An 18,952-nucleotide genomic window follows, 5' to 3' on the forward strand; every position below is an offset into this window, starting at 1 on the left:
TACAGATACTGTTTTCTGCCTTAGTGAAAGAAGATGTGAATGGGGAAAGCTTGGCAGATGCTGGGTAGAAGATATAATTCAAATACACTTTAAGAATTGGAGTTAACAAAAATGATAATGTAACTGGAATTCTTATTTTAGCAGGGCTCTTCACATTTGTTTAAAGATTATTCAAGTAAGATTTGCAGGACTGGGTCTAATACTTTATTCCTTTAACTATGTCAGATTTTAGAATTATAATTAATTTTAATTTTTTTTAAGAGATATAGCTGCAAGGAATTGCCTTTTGACCTGTACGGGAGCAGGACGAATAGCCAAAATTGGTGACTTTGGAATGGCCAGGGATATTTACAGGTAAGTGAAGGGCAATTTCAGTTCTGTGAGTAACTCAGTAATCTGTATAAGTTTGACAGGTTTGAACTATGTCATGATATGTGAAGCAGTGGATTAATCCATTAGGGGTCTGAATTTGATGAGCAGTTAAGCAACTTGTGTTAACAGACTGCAAATTGACAGATCTATGCTTATGAACCAATCCGCTTCAACTGTGGTCCCAGGAAACTACAAACACTTGTGGAAACCAAGCATAAGCAAATTTATTAGCTATTTAATCATAAATAAATTGAAATTAAAGTTAAAAGCAACCCCCAGCAACCATAATTATCACTTCATGATGTGAAGAAGACGACTTGCTGCATCAACACCCTGTGCAAAGCATTGGCAAGTTTGATGTCTTTAGCTGTGCACAAGAACATTCTCGGTTTCCATCTCAGTTGCAAAGAGGATATAAAATCCTGCTTCAATGCACTGTTTGTGTTGATAACTTTTCCTTTTTCTCACTTGGCTCCCCACTGTTACTTGCAATTCCCAGCTGCTGTGACTGTGGTGATAAGATCTTTTCTGTATCGAAGCCCTTTCAGGATGTGTGACGTTCTCTGTGTATTTCATCTTTCCCAGAGCAAGTTACTACCGCAAGGGAGGAAGAGCCATGCTTCCTGTCAAGTGGATGCCACCAGAAGCTTTTCTAGAGGGCATTTTCACCTCCAAGACTGATACCTGGTAATAAATGTCTTTTAATTAATTCTGCTCCTCACTGAAAAGCATCAAGAAATGTACTGCTCAAAAAAAAAAAAAAAACAAAAGTGTGCTCAGCAGTAACCTTAAAAAAGTCAGAATTTCCCAGAAAAATATGAGAAGTCTTCCCACTGCATTCAGTAGAAGTATGGCTAAGGAATCCAGAATAAGAGTTTAAATGTTGAATGTAAATAGAGGTAATAAAATTTTGCTATTCATAAAAGCAGAGTATCACAAAAAGCCAATCAAGAAGTAAAAGGCAAAAGCAGATTAGATTCTCAGGAAGTCTCAGTTTAAAATCCAGACAAATATCATCAAATACTTCCCTCAGCCTTCAGAAACTTCCAGTTTCCGTCAGTGACAGGGGCTGCTTATATCGCATGTAAATTACTCTCTCTGTACAACCCAGGATTACTCTTTTGTATACTTTTTCTTGTTGCATATAAAATGACAGCAGATTTAATCAGAAGTCCTTGCTTGTTGCTGAGGAAACAATATTTATATACTGATTTCTCATACAACTTGAGCTTTCTTTAAAATAAGCACCCCCTCAACAGTAGCACATTCATGGACAGGTGCTGGGGTATGGAAGCTTTCCAGTTGCTTAAGAACACTTCTTTCTCTGTACAGCAGATCCTTCAATATGCTGTACTGAGGCATTCCCTCAAATGCCACACTGACCCAGTTTCCTGAAGTTGCTAGCGATGCCGGAAGACAAGGATTGCTTATCAGCGTCTAACTGTGAGCAGCCAGCACTAAATATTTTGAAGGAAAGTGCCACAGTTCCTGTGATAGGCTATTATAAGTAACATGCATATACTGGAAATTACTTTGAACTTTGTAGCAAAAAATGCCTGAAAATTCTGACCCTGCTGACATCCTGGCAGAGTTCTCTTGACTTCCTTGTTTCTAAGACATGCATAATTCCTAGTGGCACTGACTATCTGACCTGCGGATGTAAAAAAAGCACAACCATATCAGAAATGCTGCTGCCTTTCAGTTTCACTGGATGTCTCTTCCTTGATTTTATACTTGAACATCTTGTTCTGAAACACTGATTCAAATATTAAGGAAACATTTGAAGGTCCCTGTCTGATCATCTAGGAGCCACTCCAGAAGTCACACTTGCACCACTTGAGCTGGGTAGAGGCCCCTTCACAGCTACACTCCCCACACTCACAGTCAGACTAGGTTTACTTACCAGCTTGGCCCCAGGTTTCCCATAGCAGGACCTCAGAGGTCGGGATACTTAAAATAATTTAATCAAGATGCAATAACAAAATAATGACTTGAGCTCCTTCCTCTGAGGAGGGGCCCCAAACAAAGGAAGCTCTGGGCTTATATACCCTCACAGTCTAAATGTGCCAAAGTCTGGAGTCATTGGCTTCTGCTGTGTCTCTGAGTGTCCGGTCACCTGGCAATGCCACAGGTCCTCATCCCTTGTTTTGCAGAGGGTCAGTGCCAGGGCTTCTGCCACCCACCCAGAGCCCAGCCTGCAGCCAAATTACCATCACCAAATGTATTCCTCAAGACAAACATCTTGAGTTTTCCCAACTAAGGCAAGAAGCGTCGATGCCAGCTCTAACAGTTCTTTTTAGTTAGACTATACACAGCCAAGGGTGCTTCGGCATGTCCTGCTCTACTATTAATGAATGCAGCAGAAAGAACACCTTCAGAGGTACTAAATATTTTGAAACCTCTGCAAAACTTGTTTTGGGGCTTGAGCAAAGGTTTTGATTGATTAGGGTGTCTTCTTATGTAAACATTGACTCATAATCACACTAATTGCATATTACTGTCTACTGTCTACTGCATATTACTGTTGGACTGCAGCTTTGAAAGGTCATTGCTGTGGTGTTGTGTACACAGCTACAAGCTAGGTTTATGGAGCACAAATGAAACCTGATTGGTATTGTTGGCTGGTTTCTGACACAGGTCCTTTGGAGTGCTGCTCTGGGAGATTTTCTCTCTAGGCTACATGCCCTACCCTTGCAAAACCAATCAGGAAGTGCTGGAATTTGTCACCAGTGGAGGAAGAATGGATCCACCAAAAAACTGTCCAGGGCCAGTGTAAGTATTTCCTTACTCTCACAGGCCAAGGTGTAGTACGTGTCAAAGATGTGGACAAAGACACTTCTACTCAGGGAATGGTGATTGCCCTCTGTGTTAGGTGGGTATTGCTAAATATGTCTTGAGATACTGCCTCTTGCATACAGCTTAGAGCACTACAGGATTTGCTTTAAACAGCTCCCCAGTCAGACAGGATCCAGGGCTATAGAAATGATAGATCCACTTTTGCACTCTTCCTTTGAGCCATGTACCAAGTGTGGTCCCTTGGACACCTGATCACTTCATACTGAAACATTTTCTACAAAATAATCTTGATCATTTTTTTTTTTTTTAACTTTAAGGTACCGGATCATGACACAATGCTGGCAGCACAGTCCAGAGTATCGGCCAAACTTTTCTACCATCCTGGAAAGGATCAAGTATTGCACCCAGGTACTGGTCTTTGGTATCCAGGTGGACGATAATCCATTGAATGGATTATCAACTATCCAAAGACATTAACTTTAGTCCCTAAAGCAAGTGAATGGTCCTGGCAGACTGATATAATTACGTTAGTAGTGTGGTGGTGCTGTTGCCTCTTTTCCAGTGTCCATCTTCACTCTCCCATTTTCCACCCAGCCATAATGAGCAAATGGATGCTTTTAGCTCTCAGCTTGTTCAGCTGCAAAATGTCCTTCATTTTGTGATGGAAAGGTATTTAGATCTCTCTCAAGGTCCATATTCTGACCTTGCCTAATGTTGCTCGAAAGCCACAGCTGAGTGTGGCTCACACAGTTATGGAGTGGAGAGGTGGAATGAAATGGCACAGTGAGTTCACCATCCAGTAGCATTTAACCGCTGCAAGTCTGGATCCAACCTCTCAGAAGAGAAATTTTATACTACAGACCCCCAGTTTAGTCACTGATTTCAGTGAAGCATGCACAGTCTCTTCTCAAAGGAAGCATGTAAGTCTCAACAGCATGTGATGTCCACATGGAATACAGCACCTTGTGTGATATGCAGGAGTATTGCCCAAACCTGTGACAGTCACCCTGAAGGTGTAACAGATTCTTGTCTCTCTTTTTCAGGACCCTGATGTGATCAACACTGAGCTGCCCATGGAGTGTAATCCTGCACCAGAGGATGAAGTGAGTATGGTCATGCGCCCAAACATTTCCAGTGGGATAGTGCCACTGCTGGTAAGCCCTGCACTCACCCCTCAGACAACACCTAAGGCACTAGAATCCCACCATACTGGGCACAAACTTGTACAATGTCCACAAGAGCTACTGGTGGAGAACCTGAGCAACCGGACTGCCCGAGGGCCCAGCCTGCCATGCCTCAGTGATTTCAACAGTGGGTCATGGTTCCAGCAGACCTCAAACCAGAAGCTGGAGCTCAGCAACCCATCCGCCCACAGACTTAAAAACAAAACAAAAAATCTTTGGAACCCAACATATGGATCATGGGTGCTAGAGAATATCTGTCACTTCAGCCCCAGCTCCAAGCTCAAAGCAAATCCAGAGCGGGAAGATTCTGGCTTTGATGGGAATTGCAGTTCTCCTAGCTCTCGGGCATCTCCAGCATCTCCAAGTCAAAGTAACTGCCCTCACCTGGATATCAGTGGGATTGAACTGGTGAAACTCCAGACATTCCCCTGTGGCAATGTAAATTATGCTTATGATGACCTGTGCTATAGTGCTGAGCACCAGCCATCAGCCTTGGCAGAGGTCAGAGCAGCTGTGCTAAGGAGCTCCAGTCTGCACAGAGATGAAAAGCCTTTTTGTAAAAAAGAGAAAACATCAAGAGAGAGAGACTCTGGTCTGTCTTTGTCAGATGACCTGAGTGTTACTCCAGTATAGTAGAAATGGTTCTTCCAAAGATCAGGGAATGTGTGTGTCTGGAAGGACTGCTTCCTGTTTCACTAACTTCCTCCACTTTAGTTCCATCAGATGGGTGAAGTTTCAACATCAGCAATGTTCTGCTTCCTCTGTCTACCTGCTAGATCCCAGATTGTTAGACACTTCCATTTCTATCTCTGTCCTTCAAATGTGTTCCTGAACCAGTTTAGAAGTGGAGAACAACAGCATTGTTTGTCTGATTCAGAATACCGTTCCTAAGGGAAGAGCTCCTTTTCAATCTGCTCAGGTGAAAATAAATGGACTTGCCATCCAGCTGCAGTATTTGGATAGAAATAATGACCAACACAGATTGGGCTTGTTTCTGAACCAAGAATCCAAAAATGTGTGCTGTGCCAGCAGCAACCAACTTGCAAAGGCTGCGACATTCCTGAGAGCTTTTTACAGTCCTGGTGAATTACTTATGCTTATGCACTATAAGGGAAGTAAAAAAAAATAGCAGCCTCATTTGCATCTGTTTTATTAGTAGACCTTGTGGAAGCTATTGCTCAAATTGGAAGCAGTAGGAAGAATGAAAAAAAATCAGGCTCCTCTGAGCATGTACTTTGTAAACAAGCAATGAAGAGGAAAACATTTACTGTCAAAAAAGCAGTAGCTGGTGGAGCTGATAATATTCCTAATATCCACATTTAAGGAAACGTGCTGCTTGCCTCATGGTGTTGCTTTCCTCACAGCTCCTGGCATTGAAAAGGCAGGTGTTTTTTCAAGGAAGGGTGAGCTGTGTGATGAGAAATGAACTGTCTTTATCTTTAAATAGATTTTACTTAAAATGAACTTAATTTTTGCAAGTACTTTGATATTCAGCATTAATTCTCTGTGCTGTGTTGGTAAGAATTTAGCTGAGGTTCTTGGGTAACTATCTAGCATTTGGTATGCTGGAGTTCTTGGTTTTAATATTCTGCGGTAGAAAGTAATGCAAAGGAGAGGAATAGTGAAGGGAAATCTAATGCAAACCCCACTTAGGGTGTTCTTTTTACAGGAAAGCAGAATAGCTCAACCATTTGAGAAAGCTAAAGCCATGACTTGGCTTCACACAGCTGAACAGGTAGTAATTGTTCCTTGCCTTGCAAGTGCAGACTTGCTTATAAAGGTAGTCATTTGTTTCCAAGACAGCTCATTTCTAAGGCTTTCTTCAGTTGTTTAGGATCTAAATTCATGTTTACAGATTAAAGCTGCAAAATAAGGAGACTGAAAAGGCAAATAATCTGGGTTAAGTCTGAACAGTATTGGAAGCATTCTGTTCTTGTACCACTCCTGAATGTCACACCTACAGTGTGACCTACAGTGGCAAATTACATGCTGTCTTTGTGTGCAATCAAGTTGTGTATTGAGATGCCAGTTGTAGACTTCTCCAGTTCCTTTTGAGGCAAGAGGTTCTCTGGTATATGCTTTATGCTTAGTGATCAGCTGCATGTACAGTCTGAAGGTGTGGGCTAGCAGGCGAGGGCTTGCTTTGACCACACAGACTTCCTGTCCTTTACATCAGTCAGGGTGGACACTACTGAGCTGTGGTAAAGAAAATCACAATGTGAAGAGTCTGAATCCATCCTCAGTGAAAGGCATCTTCAGCACAGGTTTATACTTTATTGGTCTTTCTATGTGTTCCACACTTTGTATAGTTTTAGGCCTTTGACTTTAGAATGGACGGTTTTATACAATGTCAATTCAGAGCATACAAATCTTGAGAGCAGGTGTCAAGAGGATGGGAGCAGACTCATTTCAGTGGTACTCAGCAACAGGACAGAGGACAACAGGCATAAACTGAAACATAGGACATTCTACCTATGAGAAAAAAACCTGGTTTACTTTGAGGGTGACAGAGCATGAAACAGGTAGCCCAGAGAGGCCGTGTTGTCTCCTGCTCCAGAGACACTCAAAACCCACCCAGACATGATCCTATGCAACCTGCTGTAGGTAAACCTACTTGAGCAGGGAGGTTTGACTAGATGATCTTTGGAGATCCCTTTTCACACCAATCCTTCTATGATTTCCAGACATAAATGGTGATGATGGTCACCTTTCAGCAAAGACCCACATGGTGTGGAAATAATTCTAAATCTATGGTGTTGTAAAATGACAGATGGTCAGAAGAGAGGGGTCCCTCTCTGTGGGCCAAATTTCAGTAGAAGTGTGGGGACTGATGGGTTTAGTGACCAAGGGAGATGAATGACCTTGCCTGATGCCCTTCTTCCCATTTCACCTTTGCTTTAGCTCTCTAGCTTCTCTCACATTTAGCTCATTTCCTGTCCTGTCTTATATCCAGAAGTTGCTACAACCCAGTTAGATGAGGCAGAAGAGCCCATTTAGTAGGAAATTTTCTCATTCTTTCCTCTTGCAAAGGCTAACATTTTTGCTCATATTTCAGACTGGCCACCTCTGGACCATGGTAGTCAAAAATAAATGCAGTTACTTTTAACTAATTGGAATTTCATCAGTTTGTCCTTACCTTTCAGATTATATTACTTTTATGGTTCATACATTAGTAGTTTTTTTTTACCCCAGAAGATGACCTCTCAAACTTTCCAGCAGCTGTGACTTCATGCCAGCAACTTGGCCCCTTCCTCCCTGAGTATGATAAGGCCACAGCAGAGTGCAGTGATCCTGGTTCAGCTGCAGTGGACGCGATGCCAGCTCACTCTTCAGCCCTTGCCTGTCCTGAGCAGAGCACTGGTGGTCATGGCCATGCTTTTGCAGGCCCATTATGACTCTGCTTACAGTTCTCCTTAGCCATTAGCAGGGGCTGGAAACTGGTGGCAATAGGAATGAAATATTGGCTTGTTCAGAAGGCATGGGAAGTTAACTATACTACCTTCTCTTCCCAGAGACTTTTAATGAAGTAGCAGACAGAAGACAGTTCATTTTTTAAATGACTATAAAATACCCCAAGACTGCAGCGATAAGCAGGCATGATCTCTACTGTCCAGATAGTTACCCAGCTTGAGCTACCACTGCTTTCCCCATGAATCACTTGCCTCAAAGTAACTCACAAATTTAGAAAGGCCAGTAGTGATAAAACCAGGGAAGCTATTGAAAAGTGAAGTGAGAGGAGAGCACAGGTCTATTACTAGTGCATTGGGCAGTCTTGGCTACAGCTATGCCTTCACTTTAGAAATAAAGTGCAAGTCCAGCACACTGGACAAATACCTGTTTTTATTGAAAAGCTGGATCAAGGTACTCATTTACAGGAAGCACATAGACAAAGCTGCACTGAGACTGAACAGACTTCTATCCTGACCAGGATCTTATCCCAAAGAGTGATCAAGAGTGGGGTGTTGAACAGCCACTGTAAGATTAGAGTAAGCATATACTGATTATTTATTTCCAAGGCAGACTCTGATGGTTTATAACAGCATTTAGCTCAGGGCTGCACTGAGCCAGATGCAGTCTCTTCTAAAAAGACAAGACATGGAGATGCAGGTACCAAATGGGCACTAACAGAAAGAGCTAGGAATTTTAAAGTAATCTGCATTAGCAACCTCAATGCTCTTCACTCTCCCAAATGGAATGATCTTCTGTTAGCAAATTGCCGTGAATCTTTGACCTCTAACAATCTTTTTTTAGATGCTGTTTAAAAACCCTGACAGATAATGAATTTTTAATTAATATCTTGGAGGAAATAATGTTAATATTGGTCCTGTTGTGAAGTTGAATGCTACATGCTGTACAAACCATTTTCTCTCAAAAGAAAAAATAACAATTGCAGTGATACACACTACAATTTTCAGTCCTTCAGTTCTGAGACTGAAACTTATTGTTTGCACAATCAGAGATTTCATAGTGCTCAACTGCTAGCATTGCAAATCGTAACTTGCGTGAAACTGCTTTTTATCAAGGAGACATTTTTAGTGCATCACCAATGAGTTAAACCCATAGTGTCAAAATTAGATTAATTTGGAAACTGGGAGTCAAACCCCAGTTTTGTTTCTGAGAGGAATGACATGAGCTGGAGATCTGGGATTAATTCAGTCCTATAATCCATGAGAAGTCTTCCACTCACTACTTCCCTACTGCAGAATCAGCCATTTATAAGGTCGTTATAAATTGCTCTTCCTGATACGTGTCTGTCTTTTAACATTACCAAATTGGTTTTGCAATTGTATGTATATAGCTGTTTTCTGACTGTGTTTAGCATTAATAATTTATGTTGCTTCACACAATCTCATACTTACATATTTAAGAAGGGACTGATTAACAGAAGATGAAACAATAATGGAAATTTCAATTTGTCTTTCTCTGCTTTTTCACATTTGTTGATAGTCCTGCATCTCATTTCTTTGTAATCCTTGCTCTCCTCAATATAAATGCTTTGCATCTTCATTTTTTCCTTTAAACAAACAGAATTTTTAATTGCACAGATTTAAGGTGTCCCCCCTCATATCAATCCTTTTCCTGAGCTAAGTTCTCAGTTAATTTGCCCATGGGCTGGTGTGCACTAAGAAAGCTTTCCAAGGGTGATAAAATAGTTATGGGCTTTTGCAAGTGTAACTTCACCTTCAAAACTCTCTCCCTACTTTCCTGAAAGAGAAGAAAATGCTGCTGCTGGGAATACTTTTTCCCCCACTGTATTTGCATCTCCACAGCTGTGTCAGAAAGGGCCCAGACTTCCTTAGACCCTTGAGCTACATGAGACAGTTTCTCCTGTAGGCATGGTTGTGCTCGCTCCTCCTGGCTGTCCACCCTTCTCAATCCCATGCAGAGACCTTAGTGATACCATGCCTAACATCTTCCCATCACAGCACACAAATGGAAAAGTCACGTGAAAAGGTTGTGATTTGTCATTACCTCTGACCAAGGCAGCACTTCGGCCAACTTACCTTTCTGGTGACTACTGCACATAAGTAGATGACACACCTGCTTCTATGACACACCTGCTTATTAAAGCTAGACAAGTGTATACTTCTATATTTGCAACACAAAATAAAGAGACACTAATGGTGGGTATTTGTTTCCCTCTCTTATAAGTACTCTTTGCACTCTCTCTGTGGTAAGAGTACAGTCTCTCCTGCTGAGAAATGCTGCCAGTCATAGGGAGTTGAGTGCTTCTTCCCCGTGTCCACACAAAACCGCCCAGGGGAACAGTTTAGTGCTCCGAGTCTGAAAAATGCCTCTTGGTGCACTTTTTTAAAAATATGCTGTGGCTATTCACTGAGATTTCTGAGACAGAGCTTACCTTGAAGGAAGCTGACAAGCTTTGTGTGAATCAGGTTCTAAAAGGTAACAATAGGTTTTGGAACCAAGCTCCACCATTTGGCTTCTGGTTTTGCTTTAGGAAGTAGCAGATGGTAAAGACTAAAAGCAGTGAAACATACTGTTTTTCTTGCTTCCCTAAGGATATTCTTGAAGAAAATATATTATTCTCACATGACCAAATCACAGTAGATATCTTTTTTTCCTTCAGTCTGATTTATTTAGTAGCATACACACTTCAGAGTAACAAACACTCATCCAATACAGTCAATGTCAGCATTGCATTGTAGTGTTCAGAACAGATGCATGTGGATGATACAGGCCGTTTGATCTCAGTACCTTAAGAATAACAAATAATAACAACAGCAATAAAAAAGTAGCAAAAGCCCTCTGAGATACATTGAAATCTTTCCCTTTAACAGGAACGGGATCAGACATTAAGTGAATATCTCCCTGTACAAAATTTAGAGGGATGTAAGTTTTACCAGTTTGATTAAATTTCAACCAAATTTACATCTCTGTGAGGCCTCAACATCCATAAATTTTAAACTTATCCAATCTATCTCTGTGAATTTTTTCTGTATTGCACCTTCCTCCAAAGAATCTCACAGCAGCTTGCAGGCACTAATGAAGGATGGCCTCACACCATTCCCACGAGGGAAGTAGGTCTTTTCCCATCTGCAAAACTGGAACAAAACAATGCCTAGGAGATGCCTTTTCCAAGGCCAAACAAAACAAGTCAATGATGAAGCTGAGGGAGAGAAGTCCTAGTCCTGCTTCTTGACTCACACAGGAATGCAGCAGCTACAGCACTGCTGCATCTAACTAGTGAGTTTAAGGACCTTGGAGCCTAAGTCAGAGGTCATCTGTTCAGCACCAAAGTGCCTCTAGGCCAGCATCTCTGACCCTACTGTGGAACCACATGTTCCCAGTGTCTCCAGAGTGAGGCACTATCTCAGCAGAAGCATTAATGAACAACATTCTGGACTTGCATGTGAACAAGTTTCTTGGTTACCATGCATCAGCTCCCCCTGTGTTACATGCCTGTGCACGTGCACCATGTTGACCCTCTGGTAAATATAAGCTTATTCAACACAACTTACCCCATAGTGAAAGAAGGCCATGCTGCTTCCTCACACTAGCAAGTGCGTGTCCATAGACAGGTGTTCTGGGCCACCTGATGAAAAACAAGGAATCTAAAACTTACCCTGGGGCAGTTTGCTCCTGAGCTCACTGCCTCAGCTCCTTAGAGCTCCAGTGCTCAGCTGAAGTCCTCCACTTGCAGTTTGCTATTAAAAGCTGCCTCCTTCTCCCCATCCCCATAACAGCAACAGATGATTGTGATTTCTTTCTTTCTAATCTCTTAGCAAGACAAAGAGCCATTTCAAAACTAACTTCCCAGAATTTATACCATCTAGAATGAGTTTCCAGATCAGTGTCTGCTGTAGCAGAGATTTTCCTTTTTCCCTGACCTTTCCATCTACTGCAGTGGAATGAACCTTCTCCATGTTTTCTCCCAGGACCATGTACTGCAAAGCCAGCCAGGTGCTACCAGGAGTTGTTTTCTTTGGAGCTACTGATAACACATTGTTCCAGTTCTCCTTTAGAACTGGACCGTCATTCTAAAAGTTTGTCTTGAACTCTCAACTGACATTTGAGCACCAATCTCCACTGTTTAGATCTCCTCTCCAGAAAATAGGTTACATTGGTGCAAAAGATCCACATATGTGGTAACAGAAGAAAGAAATTTAACTCTGAAGATTAATTAGGCAAACCAATAATTGAATTCTGTCTTTATCTTATTTCCAACTTTTATAATTCTTTTTAGTTATGGTAGGACAGCTTGCAATTGCAGTCTCTTAAAACAAGCAATGTCATTGAAGTCCTGCCTGTGAGACCTATTTACGTGCTATAGTCCTTAGACATTGCTATTCTCCTTAGGCACTGCTATCGATGGCTTACCTGCTGGCTGCAGAAAAGGAGAAATACTTTTTTTTTTTAAACTATGGAATTCACTACGGATTCATTTGTCATCTCACAGCAGTTCAAAAGTTAGGAGGCATCTGTAATGATATAATCTGTGCTGTCACTTCAAAAAAACCTAATGTAAACACCCTGAAACTTCTAAGTGAAAAATTCACTAACATGCTACCATAAATATAAAACAGAGAAACTCTGGAAGGCCACAGAAGTTGTCTGAATTTGCGGTGAACTGCAGAAATAATTACCAGTTTCAGACAACTTCTGGTTTAAGATGAAATATTTCCACATGTCATTACTTTCTACAGAATACCTACTCTATGTCATCTAACTTTTACATCACCACTGAGCTTCAAATTCAATATTCCTGTTTTATTTAAAGTTGATGAAAAAGTAATTAAATCAGACTGATCTTTTAGTACGCAACACACTCTAGTGTGTTACCCAAAGTAACTCCTTTTAGAAATTACTTAAGCTCTAATTACAAATATTGCAGATTTCATTCCAGATCTGGACTCTAAAACTCTAGGGGTTTTTTTTTTTGCTTATTATATTAACTATTACTGAAACAGCCGTTTCCCAAAAGTGGAGTCACCCTCAAAAATCCAAAGTTCTCAGACTCTTTACTGAGCACAGGACACCAGCAAAAGACAGGAATTTCTGATCAACATGCATTACTACCTCTAGATATTGAAAGGGCTTTAACCATCAACTGGTAATGTAACTCTTACCTGCATTGTGAAAACTACATCACCACCTTATTGACATTAAAACCTGGCATGTGAGTCAACATGGACTAATGACAGTATTTATACTGCCAGTATGTAAAAAATTGTTCCAGTGACTTGAGGCAATCAATAGAGAAGGTATGCGAAGCCATTGCAAGAATACAATTCAATCTTTCTTGATTTTAACCGAGAAACTGAATTTTCTGTGGCTGTGCCTGGATTACAGCAAAATAATGAAGCACAGATCACCCTGTGATTCCAGATGGGGACTATAGGATGTAATATATTGACATTCTTTCACCCAAACTGCCTGGAGTTAACAGCTGATACCTTGGAGGAATGATGCCTGGGAATTATCTCATCATTGTGTAATGCTGTGAATGCAGAAACACGACCTCCCTGATTGCTCTGCCACTTTATATGTGTAAGTGGCAGCATCCTATTTGAGAACAGACATGGCCAAGAAGTCACGTGCATTTACAGACAGTCAAATCATGATCTTAAGAGATCACACTGGCTGCTGACTACTAGTGTGCGCATGTATATAGGGGTTTTATCTTCAAAAATAAACAAGCCTTGGAAAAAAAACTTAGTTCCCTGACTAGTTTGTGAAAGATCATTAGTGATTTTCAGAGCTGCAGTTCAGTCGCAAGAGGCCTAACTCTCCAACTTAGTAACATATCCAACAGCCCACTCAGTTGGAAAGTCAAATGTTTTTGGAGACAATAGGCCACTATTCTCTCCCTAGAGTATTTGTAATCTCCTGAGTGGCTACAGAAAAAGCCAAGGCCTTTCTTGAGATAGAGGCAAGGCTAGGGTAGGGAAAAGGAGAAATGGCCAACAGCAGTTAGCCACATCAAGCCACTACAAACTGCTGTCTCTCTTTGCTCCCAGTTTCTCATTTTTATCACCCATTTGCACCTTGCTCACTCTGTAACATAATGCAGCAGAAGTCGTTGGTCCTACCCATAGTGTACACAGGAGCACGAGCACTTGGAATTAGAGAGGAAAAAGAAACACAATCTGCTTTCGAAACTATGCAGTTCCCTGAAAAATCATTTTTCCTGCCCTGAGTTCCCAAGTATTTGCCCTCGTTCTCTAAGAAGTAATTTGGAGTCCCATTTTGCCAGAAATCATAATCATTCTGGCTTACCACACAGACCTCTTGACTCATGCTGATGTGATTCCCGAGTATGGAGATCTTCATTCTCTGAGGATCAGTCTCAAGTTCATCTGGCACAATACAGACCAATCTGGAGTGATTCATTTAGGTTCATAGAGGGCTGATGCAAAGTAACTTTGATCACTGACTGCTGGGTTCTGGATGCAGCTCCCTCTGCACTGACAACCTCAAGAGTTTGGAGTTAAAGGTTTCCTTCTAACTGAGTTTCCTTCTACTTCAGTAAAGCAGAAAGTTACAGAGAAGCCCTGCAAGTTTTGTGCCTTTCTCAACTCATCTTTCAGTGATGCTTTCCAAGATGCCAATCAAATTGTCCAATCCCAACAAGTACCCATCCTCCCTGTTGCCTTCTTGCCAGGGGATCCTGTGATCCAGTGTCTGCCCATCAGGAAGAAGGGTGGTCTTTCCAAAATCGATCAGCCACACATTGGCATTCCCACTGCCATCATGTACAAAAAGTAGTGAACTTCCTACAACCTGGAAGACAGATTGAGACAATGTAGTTAAATATACATCTTCAGCCCTCCCCTACCAATTAACACTTCCTGCTAAGATGATGATGTCCTCATCTCACCTGTGACCCAACAGACTTTTAGGCTGCACTTACAAATTGATGATTAAGATGCTCCATTTGCATAACTGTGTCAATCAGTAAGGTACAAATGGGAGGGTAGATAAGAAATGGGACTCAGCATAAAACAGGAAGAAAATCAATTCTTCATCTTACTTAGCATCAGGTCTCAATTTGAGCAATTCAGCAAAGGCCAATAACTCCTTTCAAAGACAGATCATGACTCATGATTAACAAAAATATCTCTACTGATAAGAGAGCATCAACAAGGTAAAATAAAATGTCTAATCTTAAAATCTTGAGCTGTTAACAAGCAGAAAATACAATGCTAATGATGTTATCTGCACAGCAAAGCACACAGAGAACACAGAGAGCAGAATTAAATGGTACTTTAACATAAATCCATTATAAGTAATACAGCCTTCATTGTCAAACTGCAATTGAATGCTCCTGTACCAAGTGCAAACTTCCATGATGCCATTCCCCTGTAAATTCCCCACTGGAGCACATCCAAGTTAGAGAAATCACATGAAACTGGTACTAACAAACTATTCCATGCAGTGGCCCAGAGCTGTAAGTGCTGTGATGTCATAACGACAGGAGGATTTATTATTCCTCAACTAGTTTAATCTCCTGTATCATCATGGTGGAGGCTTTGTAGTATCTGTGCTGTCAACATGTATTAGCTTTCTTCTACAAAACCCCTTCTACTCATACAGCAGGCTGTTCTGAAGTACACCTGAATGACCAAACAAAGAAGCAATGCACCTCCACAGCTTTACACTCACTGCTCACCTCATGCCGCTTGAAGAAGTCTGAGGATTCCAGAATGACATTAATTTCCTGCAGACGTTTGAGGTATTTTTTCTGGAGGAAGAAGAGAAGAAAAACCCCAAAACAACCCATAAACATTTCACTGAAAACTGAATAAAGATAATCTGTTTAAAAGAGTCAATATAATTAAGAGATCATAGTAATTTTAGGCTAGAAGTCCTTCAAAACAACAGGTTCATAATTTGAAAGTCAATCTGAAAATACATTTCAGGCTTTCATAGTGAATTAACAGACTGGACTTCATCTGCTGAATGCGTTACACCAAGCATATTTATCTGTCTCAGTTTGGATGTCATGAGGCTTTCTGCAACTGGGTTTTTTTCTTTTTATTAAAAAGTTTTCAACTAATTAAAAATCTTCCAGTTCCCCAAAGTGAAAAGAAAGAAATTGTGTTAGAGAAACAAGGAGCTTCAACCATGGTGGGGGCAGAGGGGGGATAAAAAGAATCAAGGCCTAATGTACAATGCTCTAGTGCAGACTTTTAAGGCTGCCCTGAGTTACCAAGCACACTGGTCCTGAAGGGCTAAACTGTCTTCATAATGGCTTCCACACTGCAGCAAAACATTACAGCATCCTTTGAAGTTCCAAAGACAAGAGATGTGTTATGCCATCTACCACATGCCTGTTGTGCTACCCATGAATTAGCACACAGGAATTCCTCTTTGAGATGAGTTTCACACATGGGAACACAGCTAGTCACCAATCTCACTTCCTGCCTCCACACTCTGGTTTTATCTTCTCCAGACTGAATTCCCAAATCACAAGTTTTCCTGCCAACACAATCCTTGCTTAGATATCACCCATCTAATGCATCTAACACCCATGACTGAAGCTGATGGCAAGCCATAAGTTAGACAGTTTGAATGACATTTTGATAGCATGAGGCATTTGGGGTCAACTCATGGCAAGAGCTGATAAAACTGGTCTCAGTCAACTTCTCACAACCCACCAAATCCCCACGTCCACCCCATCTCCTGAGAGCTACTGGAAGTCAAAACCACTCACCCCCTTGGTATTCTCATTCCTATTTCCTGTACCAAAGAAAGCATGGCCCTGAAGCAAGAGCATTGGTCCAAGATCAGTGCACCTGAAAAGCTCAGACTCACCAGAATAGTTGTGTTGCCCTCAATGAATTCCGCAAAAACCTGTAGAACTTGCTCCTGTGTCTTCGTCGTTTTGAAGTTTGTGTTACATGTTCCATCCGCCTTCTGCACAGAACCGCACACAGAGAGAGATTATTTATACTGCACTCATATCATTCCCCTCATCACTCAATCCTCTTGAACCAGCAACAGCTCAGCCCTTGCTAACCAGATGAAAGTAAGCAGCTGAACAGGAAGAGAAACCAAGCAAGAAGAAGAGAAGAGATACAAAAGCTGATTGGATAGCTTTAAATGGCACTGGCAGTTCATTTCCTGTTGAGTACAAGCAAAAAAAAAAAAAAAAAACAAAAAACCAAAAAAACAATTCATGATATTACCAGCTTGCAGGAGGGTTTTCTCACATCAGTGCTAGCAGTGCAAAGTTCAGTGGGGCAAACCACAGAGACCTCTTTGGTTGTACTCGTCTGGCTAGTGAAACCCTGGCTGAGGGTGTGAGGGAACATTTCCAAACCCAATTTTACTAGTCCTTTTAGTTTGGGAGTTTCTTTTGGGTTTTGGTGTGGGGCTTTTTAGTTGTTATTTGGGTTTTCAGTGGTGGTGGTGGTGGTTTTTGTTGTTGCTTCTGTCTTCCAATGGGAAATCAAAGAATCACAGTTAGGATTCAGTTCCAAATATACCTTTGAACATATAATATGACCCAGAAGTCACAGAACAGAAATCTGTTGCAGACAGGAACAACCTGGGATTCACAATGGTAGCAGTGACAAAGCAGATGAGTGAATTTTGGCAAAGGACAGTGCAGGCGTGCTTGTTCCAAGTGTGTCCTAGAGAAATACAAAGTATTTTTGTGCTAGCAATAAGATTCAGTACAGAAGCATTCTGCTACTGAAAAAAATCGAGTATTTTTATGTTCTTCTGGAGATACAAGCAAATAAGAGCAGAGCATGAATTGGAGGTATTTGTAAACACAGAATATATGAATATGCATGTCTCCAAGAGCATCCCTGTTGCTTCAAGAGACATGAATAGGAGATTTTAGCATTTGCGTGTAAAATACAGCAATTATTACAATTGGTAACAAAAATCCACTAAAAGCCTGCAGGATTATCAAACTGTTTTCCTCTCCATTGTTGAAGTCCGATCCCTCATTTTCATTGTGAGTAAATCAGCAGGTCAATAAAATATGTTGTCTCCTACATGTTAAGTCACCGTACCAAAATGACAAATTCAAGTCCAGTCTCAGCAGGTGAAACACTATTTATTCCACAGCTGAACTTGGTTTCTAATGTATGCATGAAAAAAATTCAATAATGCTAAAACTCCAGATCTCTCACGCAAGAGAATTTTATTCCAAGGCTGTTGGACAGATACAAGTGCCGCATGTCAGCCTGATGAAATGTGCAAGTTATGCCAGAGCAGTTCAGCAGGTAGGCAGTGAAAGTTAGAAGCCATCTGATTTGATGTGCGATAGTACTCAACAGCACATAGAAATTTGAAACTTCATCTCATACCTCTTCACTGGAGCAAGGTTGTTTTAAAAATAATTTCTCCCTTTGCTGCAGATTGTAGAGCAATGTCTAGAATAGCTGCTTGGTGTTTGTTCCCTTTCTAACCTTTCATATCGGGACAAACTAGTTGCTTGTTTCCCTTTTTAACACTTTTATGATGTTTATCCTTTCCAGTGGTTGGCAGGAAACATAATTTCTGCCTGTCTTTACTTGCTGTAAGCAACATCCAGAGTTTGAATGGCACCACCCCAGTATTATGTACTTGATCCTCGGGAGGCACTTGCCTGACTCACTCCTTGAAGTCTTACATTTGCTAAGGACTCCACATACACTCCTGCACAGCAGAGTAGTCTGTCACACGGTGCAGCTCGCGAGCCAGTTGCAACACTTCTTATCAGATGTGACAGTGACGTGGCTCACCAGGGTAGGTGTCACAGCTCCATAAAGTAGTGCTATCCATCTTAAACTATGGGGTCTTGCTCAGAGCCCTCTGCAGACTTCCCTCAAAGGGCTCTGGGTTAACTTAATGGATTCACAGAGATTTATGAATCAAATCTGGTATCTTCTTGGGAAATGCTATCCCTGATCTACAGCTAAAGGAATGGTACCAGAGGAAGAGGTGACTTTTCAAACTGCACAGATATTCACAGACAGAACGGGAAGACAGAAATCCCAACTCTCAGCCCCAGGCATTAGCTTAGTATTATACAGAAAATGTTTGCAATGCCTGGCCTTCAGACAGCCTCTGCCACAGAGGAAATGTGCTTTTGGAATCAGGCAGGCACAAGATACTGAGCAACAGGTTCAAGCTGTAGGGAA

General features: G+C 41.3%; 2 protein-coding genes across 5 annotated transcripts in view; one reads left to right on the plus strand and one right to left on the minus strand.

Moving 5' to 3' along the window:
* Positions 1–12,004, plus strand: part of LTK (leukocyte receptor tyrosine kinase) — a 97,027-nt gene extending 85,023 nt beyond the window's left edge. For all 3 annotated transcript variants that reach the window (XM_068193467.1, XM_068193468.1, XM_068193469.1), the window contains exons 25-29: positions 262–354; positions 958–1,059; positions 3,010–3,144; positions 3,486–3,576; positions 4,212–12,004. In XM_068193467.1, the coding sequence (XP_068049568.1) occupies positions 262–354; positions 958–1,059; positions 3,010–3,144; positions 3,486–3,576; positions 4,212–4,985 (1,195 nt within the window). In that variant the 3' untranslated portion in view covers positions 4,986–12,004. The remainder of the gene's footprint in view (positions 1–261; positions 355–957; positions 1,060–3,009; positions 3,145–3,485; positions 3,577–4,211) is intronic.
* Positions 10,427–18,952, minus strand: part of ITPKA (inositol-trisphosphate 3-kinase A) — a 39,705-nt gene continuing 31,179 nt past the window's right edge. For both annotated transcript variants that reach the window (XM_068193471.1, XM_068193470.1), the window contains 3 exons: positions 16,629–16,730; positions 15,484–15,555; positions 10,427–14,594 (listed from right to left, as the gene is read on the minus strand). In XM_068193471.1, the coding sequence (XP_068049572.1) occupies positions 14,391–14,594; positions 15,484–15,555; positions 16,629–16,730 (378 nt within the window). In that variant the 3' untranslated portion in view covers positions 10,427–14,390. The remainder of the gene's footprint in view (positions 14,595–15,483; positions 15,556–16,628; positions 16,731–18,952) is intronic.

Source organism: Anomalospiza imberbis, chromosome 6 (genome assembly GCF_031753505.1).
Source record: "Anomalospiza imberbis isolate Cuckoo-Finch-1a 21T00152 chromosome 6, ASM3175350v1, whole genome shotgun sequence".
Lineage (NCBI taxonomy): Eukaryota > Metazoa > Chordata > Aves > Passeriformes > Viduidae > Anomalospiza > Anomalospiza imberbis.